We start from the raw sequence: 11,124 nt of genomic DNA on the forward strand, positions 1-11,124 counted from the left end.
TAGAGGATGGAGACAGAATATTCCTTTTTTGATGTTAAGATATATCACAAATGCTTTAATTTCATTTTTATTTAGTGGGCTCTTTCTTTCTGTAGACTCAACCTGTGTTCTAGACATACTCTGGGATTCTTGTGTGGATTCTTGTGTGAAAAAAAGGAAGTAATTTTCTGGGAGGCAAAAGGCAAATAATAAAGTAGAATAATCCTTGGCACTGAGCCCACAATTTAGGACAGCATTCTGCAACCTGATCTAGAGGGAATCTCACATACCCACCAGAAGAAAACTTGATATTATTGGTTACTTAGGCTGTGGTTAACCAAATACCCTTCCCTGTTAGGACATTGCTATGCAAGACCTACCAGACCTCCAAGTCCTCAACTCTGCCTGGAAAGTGAGCACAGCCAAAAGCAAAGTCACAACTTGCCCTGGGAACTTTCTCGGCAGAACCTAACTTCATATCCCCCCATTGTGCTTGTTTTTTCTCTACTGCACATATCACTATGTGATCTACCATATAGGATGCTTGTTTATACTTGATGATATTGTCTACCTTCATTAGAATGTGAGTTGTGTGAGTGCTCAGACTCCTATTTTGTTCATCAATGCCCCGGAAGAATGTCTAAGTCACAGAAGAATTGAATAAATACCTATTGTATAAATGAATGAATGAATTCTGTAGGGTTTCTTTGCAGAACAAGCACACAACACAAATCTTCGGGCAGCAGAGCTAGGAAAATGGTTGTGAACCATTTTTCCAGGTTACTGCCCTCATGAAAAATTTCCCCCAACCCACAAAAGGATGGACCCTACCACCCCTCATGTCAGTGACCGCCTCCCTACAAGTACCCGCCACAGGGCACCCTGAACATCAGGGTTTCTAAGGCTGTAGATAAGTGGGTTCAGCATGGGATTGATAACTGTGTTGAAAACTCCAACTCCCTTATCCTTGTCTGAAGCCTCCTCTGAACCCAGGCGCATGTAGTTGAACATACCAGTCCCATAGAAGAGGCAGACCACAGTGAGGTGGGATCCACATGTGGAGAAGGCTTTCTTCCTGCCCTCCGCTGAGCGGATTCGTAGAACCGCAGCTGCCACGTGGATGTAGGAGCTGATGATGAGAACCACAGGTGTACCTGCCATTATGAAACCCACGCCAAAGAGCAGCAGCTCATTGAGCCTAGTGCTGGAGCAGGAGAGCTGGAAGAGCTGTGGGAGGTCACAGTAGAAGTGATTGACCTCACAGGGACCACAGAAGTTAAGGGTGGTTAGGGCAATAGTGTGGGTCAGTGCATTGGTGAAGGCACAAGCCCAGGGCACAACCACTAGTATCCTCTGGACCGTCTGGCTCATGCGAGTGCTGTAGGTGAGAGGTCGGCAGATGGCCAAGAATCGATCATAGGCCATGGCTGTCAACAGGAAGCAGTCCATCCCAGCCAGAAGGTGGAAGAAGAAGAGCTGGGAGAGGCAGCCTGCATAGGGAACTGTGCGCTTGTGGGACAGGAGACGGCCCAACATGGCAGGAACAGTGACGGTGATGCACCCAATGTCCAGCGCCGATAGATTCCCCAGGAAGAAGTACATGGGGGTGTGGAGTTTGGGTTCCACCAAGATGGCGGCCAGGATGCTGAGGTTGCCCCCGACAGTGACCAGGTAGGCAAAGAGGAACAGTACAAAGACCATAGGCTGTAGATTGTCTGTTTCCACTAAGCCCAGTAAAATAAATTCAGTTACAGCTGTCCTGTTGGTTTTAGCTTCTGGCTGCATGAGTCTCTGTAAGGAAATGTTGCAGGAGTGGAAGTTTCGATCTACTTAATGTACTTATTCAACATAAACATTTTAAAACATGTATGTTCAGAGCCCCATGGTAAGTTCCTAGCTGTCTGGGTGATGGTTTTCCCACTCCCCAGGGTCACTTACACCTCACCCACTGACTTCCTTCATCCCTCCATGTCTTTACCCTGCTCTTGGCTGAGATGCCGCAAACCGCCAGAACTTTGTCCCTCCCATCTTCTCTCAGTTGAAAAATGTTAGAATACTTGGGGAAAAAAAATTCAGATAAAAGCAAACTTCCTCTTTGAATATAGTGAGACTAAAATGTAAATCCCCCAATTTACTCTGAGGGATCAGCCCAAACCAATGAACAGATTTCAAAATAGAAAAATTAATAGGGAAAAATTAATTAAAGAGAAATATCTAGAAAGCATTTGAAAACACAACCTAGGTTCCAAGACTTCTAGAAATAATGACGATCAAGCCAACGTATGGCAAGAGTCAGAAAGAAGATACCCGTGACTGTGGCTATCAGGAACTCCAGACCTTTCTCCAAGGTGGGGGACATAGTCCAAAAAATAAAATAAAAAATTTTATGTCAATAAATTGCTAGTATTATTTGCTAGTATTGTTGCTCTTTAAGCCCTTACATTAGACTTTGAATAGTGGCTTATTTTAAAATAATTTATTCTTTTCATAGTATCGGCTACTTGCTTCTGGAATCAAAATTTTAAGCATGACCTGTGGATTGGTTGCTACTAGATGCCATTAGTTTTCTGCACAGCAAAATCACCCATCTTGCACTTGGCCTTGTTTCAGGCATGGTGGACTGGCCAGTAGCTCTAATGGCATGTGTGCATGCTCCATAGTGTACAGCTCTTTGTGACCTCTTGAACTGTAGCCGCCAGGCTCCTCTGTCCATGGGATTTCCCAAGCAAGAATACTGTCCCTATTATGCACCTGCATAATAGAGAACCAGATTGAGCTAAGTCTTTCAAATCTTATAATAAACTCTTGATAAAAAAAAAAAAATCCATGTCTCTCTGTTGCCCATGGAATAAGCAGAGCCAGGGCTTCACTAAGAGTAACATTGTTTCCCTGGACAGAATGCACTGGATCAGAGGCTGGGAAGTCAGAACAGAAGGGAAAGGGTGATGAGAGCCTGAGCTTGGGTGAAAATTGGATATGGTGATCTCTAAGATAGCCTTAAAATTCTGAGATCACATGATCGGTGAGATATGGGGATCATGTTCAGGCCTGATCATCATTGATGAAATTCATCATTGATAAATACAGATAGGCAAATCCCTGGATGGAGAGTAGTTCTTTTCATATATTATACTAAGGAGCAATGACCTGCTCTCTGTTTTTGCTTTGGGGTCCATTTTGACCCAAACATTGATTGTAACCCTGTGGTTTTCTAACCTCCTTTCTCATCCTGTTTTCTGTACCAGCGATGACTTCCTTCCAACTCCACATGCCCAGGTATTTCAAGAGTTGACTGCAATGCTGACTTCTGAAATGAATCCTCCCTGGAAACTTCTCCATCTCAAAAGGAGCTCTGTCTCTCCTAAACTTCCACTACACATTATTTTATTGGACTTATTACAGTTTCCCTTCTAGCTAAGTTATTTTTCTATAGAGTATATCTCCCCTACTTCTCTGTAAGCTACTTGAGGACAAAAATATTAATACATGTTTGACTGAGTTTTGCAGTAACAGTACTTAGCACAATACTTCCCTTATGGTATATACTCAATATTTTAAATAAATCAATGGATGAGTCAAGTGTTCATAGGATTTCAGAGAAAGAAAACATCAGTATGAGCTAGAGTTGTCATGGAAGCGTCTGACTGTACTGGAATCTGGGGCAGAATTTTGTGTGTGTGCATGCTTAGTCGCTCAGTTGTATCTGGCTCTTTGCAATCCCACGGAGTGCAGCCCTCCAGGCTCCTGTCCATGGGATTCTCCAGGCAAGAATTTTATGGATTAGTATAGTTTAAGGAAGTTCCAGGGGCAGGTGCATGTGCAAGGTTGCTGCAACGACTACTGATTTCTTTGGTTTTGATGGGACAAGCAGATAGAAATCTACCCTGACATGTTCCTTGTCATGTAAACCACTCATAATAATAAGGCCCTTAGGAGAGCTGTACCTTACAGACAAGCAAGTTATGGCCAGGCATAGAAGAAAAATAGAACAGCTGCTGACAACTCTCAGTTGGCTGGAGATGCAGCTTGTTTGAAATCAGTGGGATTCTGGGACGAACTCAGATCTTCCAGAGACATCTAGAGTGCCTTATGGGTATCATGCCCATCACTGAGGATTACCACTCTCAGGGCTTCATAATGAGCCTCGATTTCTCCCTACTGAGCCACGACAAACTCCTACTCTGGAATTCCACCCAACTCCTCCAACATTCCAGTGATGAACAGTTCAGCAAAGCCTCTGACTGGAGTCAAGTTTCTAACTACCTGATGAAGTGGGTCCTGTGCAGCAAACTGGACTCAGTGAATCCCCCTAATACTTACTCCTAAGAGTCGCAGGGGCTTCCATTGTAGCTCAGCTGGTAAAGAATCTGCCTGCAATGCAGGAGACCCCAATTGGATTTCTGGGTTGGGAAGATCCCGTAGAGAAGGGATAGGCTACCTATTCCAGTATGCTTGGGCTTCTCTGGTGGCTCAGATAGTAAAGAATCTGCCCGCAATGTGGGAGACCTGGGTTTAAACCCTGGGTTGGGAAGATCCCCTGGAGGAGGGAACGGCAACCCACTCCAGTATTCTTGCCTGGAGAATCCCTTTGTACACAGGAGCTTGTCGGCCTATACTCTGTGTGGTCGCAAAGAGATGGATGAGCGACTAAGCACAGCACAAGCATTACAGAGAGCAGGCTTCATCCAAGAGAAGGAGACATGGGAAACAGGGCCCAGAAAAGGAGCCAAGATCTTTGGGTTACAGTCCCAGATCTCCTAAAAAGGCTCCCCGCTTCAGGGGCATCAATTGCACCAAGTATAAAATCAGTTTGAGCTGAGTGCAGCAGAAGCCCCATTTCTGTTTTGTAAGAGCAGAGGAAGAACCTGCTCTTACAATGTGAGGACTCTTACAGAGTGAGGCCTATGAGTACTCACCCTGGCACAGGCATAGACACCAGAGAGTGTTTGCAGGAGAAGATGAGGGGCCCTTCAGACCTATCCACACAGAAATCCAGGAAGGGGCTTTGTATAAGGAAATGAAAGAAATTATAGGACTGTCTTCTCAATGGTATCCCCCGGGGGCCTCAGAAATTAGCCCTCCCAGGAAAGCAGAGACAAATGGGGGAGAGAGACAAGTTGTTTTATAAACAACTCAAGCTCTTCATAAATATAGCAGCAGTGCCTCATACCTTCTCATATTTAGACTTTCCTTGGGGGAAAAAAAAAAAAAGGTTATCTCTAGCCTTGGCTTTATGGCAGGTCATTAAGTCAAGTGATACATAGCCCACTAATGGTGGGGTTGCTGAAGTCTGCAGGACTTGCCCATATTCTCCAAGTCACCCAGGAAGTTAGAGTGTAATTGAGACTAGATATGGGTTTCCTGAGGGAGCAGTTTTCTTTCTCAGATGTCAGCCTGAAGCAGGGCCTATGAGCAGAGAGCAGCTAATTTCCAGACTTGCTGTGGACCTGGGGGTGTGGAGGAAGCCCCAGCAGAGAGGAAGAGGGAGAAGCTTGCTTCCAATCCAGTTTCCTAATGAGCCCTCAAGAATGTGGGGCTTCCTCCCTCAGAGCCTCATTAGTGGGGCCTCTGGGACTGTATCTTGGGGATCCTGTAATGATTCTGGAAGTGCTGGTAAAAGAGGGATGTTGAGGGACTTCCCTGGTAGTTCAGAGGTCAAGAATCTGCTTGCCAATGCAGGGGACATGGGTTCAATCCTTGGTTGGGGAAGATCCCACATGCCAAGAAGCAACAGAGCCTGTGTGCCACAACTATTACATCTGTGCTCTAGAGCCCTGGAGCCACAACTACTGAGGCCATCGTTGCAGCTACTGAAGACTTCATGCCCTAGAGCCGCTGCTCCATAAGATAAGCCACAGTAAGGAGAGCCTGCTCACTGCAGTAAGAGAGTAGCTCCCATTCACCGCAACTAGAGAAAGCCTGTGACAGTAATGAAGACCCAGCACAGTCAAAAATAAATAAATAAAATTATTTTTTTTAAGTTTGACTCACTTAAAAAAAAAAAGACATATGTTGAGCTTGAAGGACTCCTGGTTAGGTCTCAGCATACTCTAAGAAAGGAAATACCATTTATGTCCAAAAAGAAACAACTTACTCATTAACAATAATTCCCATACCTGGCTGTGGTAGGGCCCCAAAGATATGCAGGTACTAATCCCTGAAATCAACTTTAAATCATGTAAAAGGGACTTTGTAAGTGTGATTGTTAGGGGTCTTCATCTGGGGAGATTATCCTGGATTATCCAAGTGGGCCCTTTGTGATGTGTGATCATAAGAGTCCTTTTAAGAGAGAGGTGGAGAGGTATTTGCCTACAGAAATGAAAAAGGCAACGTGGGGACTTCCCTGGCAGTCCAGTGGTTAAGATGCCGAGCTTCCATTGCAGGGGGTGCAGGTTTGAATCCTGGTCAGGGAACTAAGACCCAACATGCCACAGGCCGTGGCCAAGAAGACAATGTGATGATAGACATGAGACTGGAGTGATGTGGTCACAAGCCAAGGAATGCCAGAAGCCACCTGAAACTGGAGAAGACATGGAATAGATTTCCCCTGGAGCCTCCCAAGGGAACTCTTCCTGCTGACATCATGAAGTTAGCCCTGTAGGACTCATTTCTTACTTTTGGTCTCCAGGACTCTGAGAAGATACATTTTTCTTAAACTCACTAGATTTGTGGTACTTTGTTACAGCAGCAACAGGAAATGAATATACTGGCCAATATATCCTGGCAGGAACTGGAATTTCCTGCAGTTCATAGAGGAGCAGTGTGGGAGTGGATCATGAGGGCCCAAGGACTGGGGTAGAACATAAGGCTGAACAGGGAGAGTTCATTGACATGGCATCACCTGTCATGATTCAGGATTTAACATCCAGGCAAGGGTGCCTGGGGCTGGTTGTAATAGACTGCCAAGATGTTGATTATAGGGCCTCTTCAAGATCTGGCAGACAGGGATTTCCCTGGTGGTCCAGTAGTTAAGGCTCCATGCACCCAGTGCAGGGGGGCTGGGTTTGATCCCTGGTCATGGAACGATCTCACATACTACAATTAAGTGTCCACATGCCCAACTAAAGATCCTGAATGCCACAACTAAGACCTGGGGAAGCCAAATAAATAACTAGCAAAAATAAATATTAAAAAAATATATATCCATCAGACCCAGTTTGGCTGGCCTACATCTGGGAAGGTGTCTTCCTCCAGGTCTCTGGGTTGGCGGAAGTGTTCCCAGTCTATGGTTTCAAGGAGTAGAAGCTGGGTTATGGGGTCACTTCAAGATCTGCAGTCAGACAGAAGTCAGTGAGCCTGCCTCTGAGAGCACAGAAGACTGTGTTTTCAGATGGGTCCCTGGACAAGCAGGTGTATTCTTGATCTATGCCTACAAGGTGCTGGAGCCAAGTTACAAGACTGTGTCAGTGTCTGCAGTTGGACCAAGGTTGGACAGTGTGTCTTAGGGGAATGGATGGGCATCACCTGCCTTGACCCTGGGTGGGCAGAACTGGCAGCTGAGAGGGCCTAGGAATGGGCCATGGGCCAGTTCAGCATCCACAGCCAGGGCTGAGGTTGATGTGCTCATTATCTAGGACAAAAGTGGGCGTGACTAATGCTAGGTTTCTTGACAGGTGTTGTTGGTGACAGAATCAAGGCCAAGAGGGGCTGTAGCTGAATCCACAGGGCTTTTTCCAGGCCTGAATATAGGACTCCTGTCTGTAAGTCTGCCAGCTGGGCACAGTCTTGTCTTCTCAAAAGAGCCCTCTTTGGACTTGACTCCACTGGGGTCTCATAATCTCTTACCTAGATCTCCAAGCTCCCACAAAGGCACTTTTTGTCCAAATTATTGTTTCTAAGGGAGGAATATGAGTGAGCGAAACTCTTCTTCTTTTCTGCTATTATATATCTGTAATATCAGGCTAGTCAAGGCTATGGTTTTTCCAGTAGTCATGTATGGATGTGAGCGTTGGACTGTGAAGAAAGCTGAGCACCGAAGAATTGATGCTTTTGAACTGTGGTGTTGGATAAGACTCTTTAGAGTCCCTTGGACTGCAAGGAGATCCAACCAGTCCATTCTAAAGGAGATCAGTCCTGGGTGTTCTTTGGAAGGAATGATGCTAAAGCTGAAACTCCAATACTTTGGCCACCTCATGCGAAGATTTGACCCATTGGGAAAGACTCTGATGCTGGGAGGGATTGGGGGCAGGAGAAGAAGAGGACCACAGAGGATGAGATGGCTGGATGGCATCACGGACTCAATGGACATGAGTTTGAGTAAGCTCTGAGAGTTGGTGATGGACAGGGAAGCCTGGCGTGCTGCAGTCCATGGGGTCACAAAGAGTGGGACACGACTGAGTGACTGAAGTGAACTGAACTGAGAAATTGTTGCTGGAATGACTAGAAGTTACACATTGTCCATGCTATATGTTTATGCCTGTATTACCTTGTTGAAAATCTGTATTAAAATATTATAAAATTTAGTTCAAGATATTTTAATTCCAAGAGAATAGTTGATTTTGTGTATGTGAATGCCCTTGTTTAATAGAAGTAACTTAGTTAACAAACATTTGTTGGTGCTGATGTTGCAGACAGTTGGAGAAATGCATGGAGACAACCGGAGTGGAGTCTCAGAGTTCCTCCGCCTGGGGATCTCACAGAATCCTGAGCAGCAGCGGGTCCTGTTTTGGATGTTCCTGTCCATGTACCTGGTCACAGTGGTGGGAAATGTGCTCATCATTCTGGCCATCGGCTCTGACTCCCGCCTGCACACTCCCATGTACTTCTTCCTGGCCAACCTCTGCTTCACAGACCTCTTCTTCATCACCAAAAAGAGCCCCAAGATGGTGGTAAACCTTCAGTCTCAGAACAAAGCCATCTCATATGGAGGGTGTGTGACTCAGCTCCATTTCCTGGTCTCCTTGGTGCTCTGGACAACCTCATCCTGGCCACGATGGCATATGACCGCTCTGTGGTCATCTGCCGCCCCCTCTGCTACACCACAGCCATGAGCCCTGGGCTCTCATTTCACTCCTCACCTTGTGTTGGGCCCTCTCTGTCCTCTGTGGCCTCATCACACCCTCCTCATGACCAAGGTGACCTTCTGAGGTCCTGGAGGATCCGCTACATCTTCTGTGAGATGGACGTCCTACTGAGGCTCGCCTGTTCTAACATTCACATCAGTCACACAATGTTGATTGTCACAGGCTGCTTCATCTTCCTCACCCCTTGAGGGTTCATGACCATGTCCTATGTCTGGATTGTCAGCACCATCCTCCAGATACCTTCAGCATTTGGGAAGCACAAAGCTTTCTCCACCCATGCCTCCCACTTGGCTGTGGTCTCCCTCTTCTGTGGGACACTTGGTATGGTATATCTGCAGCCCCTCAAAACCCACTCCATTAAGGACTCAGTAGCCCCACTGATGTATGCTGTGGTGAACCCCATGATGAACCCTTTCATCTACAGCCTGAGCATCAAGGCCATGCATGGGGCACTGGGAAGACTCCTCTTAGGGAAAGCCTTCCAGAGGTTGGCATGAGGTAATCTGGGCATTGAAGTGGAGATTGCTTCAACTCGTGTCCGTCCGAGGCATTATCCTATGGAGAACACAGGAGTGAAAAAGAGACACTCATTGTTTAGTCACTAAGTCGTGTCTGATCCTTTTACCACCCCCATGGACTGTAGCCCGCCAGGCTCCTCTGTCCATAGGATTTGCCAGGCAAGAACACTGGAGCAGGTTGCCATTTCCTTCTTCAGGGAATCTTCCTGACCCAGGGACTGAACCTGAGTCTCCTGCACTGGCAGCTGGATTCTTTATCACTGAGCTGCCTGGGAAGCCCCATGAGAGCATAGATCCAGCTCAATATGAGCTCATACCTCTGTGATGAGGAAAACAAACCTATGTGTAACCAGTGTCCCCAGACCTCATCAACCTTGGCAATAAATAAAGTCATGTTAACAATAATACTAAAATTTTGCAGGATCAAAGTCTTCAACTTATCTGACCATAGGACCACAGTGCCACCATTCCAGTCTTTCATAACATACCCAGTTGTTGCCTGGAAAGGGGACTCTCTAGCACACTCTTGGTCTTGAGCTCTGACATGCTCTTGGGGACCTGCTGCCTGTGAGCCATTTGAGGACACCTGCTTTACCCCAACTACAGGTGCCCTGGGTGAAGCTATCCATTCTCCGGGCTCTGTGTTTCACTCCTCATCTTGTATTGGGTGCTCTCTGTCCTCTATGGTCTCATCCACACCCTGCTCATCCACATCAGTGTTGCTCTCTCAGACCTCAAAGCAATACTGACTGTGGCTTTCTCCTATTTTCCTTTTCCCTGTGGAGAGACCTCATCCCTGAGCAGCCCACCCTATTCTGTGTTATGCCAGCTCCTCACTCTATGGTCCCACCTCTCCTGCTTGCAACCACTGTACCCTTCACTCCAAGCAAAATTTTCAAGCGTGATCAACACATGCTCATGGACAGGATTGGTGGTGGAAGCAGAAGTGGAGGAGGTAATTGTGAGACCCTATCTCTACTTGGTTCCACCAGCCTAGTGTCAAGTGCAATGGATAGAAAAGGAGAAGTTACTGATGAGAAGATGAGTCCCTGGGCTCTGGCAGTGTGAAAGAGGGAGCAGTTCTTTACAGATGAATCAGCAGAGCCAGAACTGACCTAGACGTTGAGAGACAGGGAGAGTTGACTTGATCTGAGGTTCAGTTCATTCCACTGATAATGACTGAATGCCTATTAGTGGCTTAGACTGTTTTACAAACATGAATCAGGAGCTCATGATGGACCAAGGAGGGAGGCTACCTTATTTCTGTGTCTGAAGGCAGTGGTTATGCTCTGAGCATGTGGGTTGGGGAGAAGGAGGAGGAAGACTCTCCTGGCTTGTTAGTGATGGGGAATTCAGGGAGGGCTTCCTTGAGATGGTAAAAGCTGAGCTAAGAATTAAGGCATGCTGATGAGTCAAAAAGTGAGTAGAGCAAGGCAAGGTAAGATCACTGGGTGAATGGTATGGGGGGAAGTATTTGTCTTTGGAGCAGATAGCCAAGCTCTCACACCCTGTGACTGTAGCAGAGCCATTGTGGAGGAAGAAAGACTCCTCTTCTTTCCTGGCAAGGACTCAGCCAATGAAAAGCCATAGACCCTTTGTTGACC

The 11,124-nt window shown here is 46.4% G+C and overlaps 1 protein-coding gene and 1 pseudogene across 1 annotated transcript; one reads left to right on the forward strand and one right to left on the reverse strand.

Annotated features, from left to right (window-relative positions):
- Positions 1-816: 816 nt before the first annotated feature.
- LOC113878399 (olfactory receptor 3A2-like) lies at positions 817-1,776 on the reverse strand. Its single transcript, XM_027519415.1, has one exon. The coding sequence runs from the start codon at positions 1,762-1,764 to the stop codon at positions 817-819; it is 948 nt and encodes a 315-aa protein (XP_027375216.1). The 5' UTR covers positions 1,765-1,776.
- Positions 1,777-8,522: 6,746 nt separating this feature from the next.
- Positions 8,523-9,499, forward strand: LOC113878300 (annotated as a pseudogene).
- Positions 9,500-11,124: the final 1,625 nt, after the last annotated feature.

The sequence above is a fragment of the Bos indicus x Bos taurus genome, chromosome 19 (genome assembly GCF_003369695.1).
Source record: "Bos indicus x Bos taurus breed Angus x Brahman F1 hybrid chromosome 19, Bos_hybrid_MaternalHap_v2.0, whole genome shotgun sequence".
Lineage (NCBI taxonomy): Eukaryota > Metazoa > Chordata > Mammalia > Artiodactyla > Bovidae > Bos > Bos indicus x Bos taurus.

Excerpts from the sequence above, each read along its gene's own strand:
- LOC113878399 (XM_027519415.1), bottom strand. The coding sequence starts at position 1,764 with ATGCAGCCAGAAGCTAAAACCAACAGGACAGCTGTAACTGAATTTATT.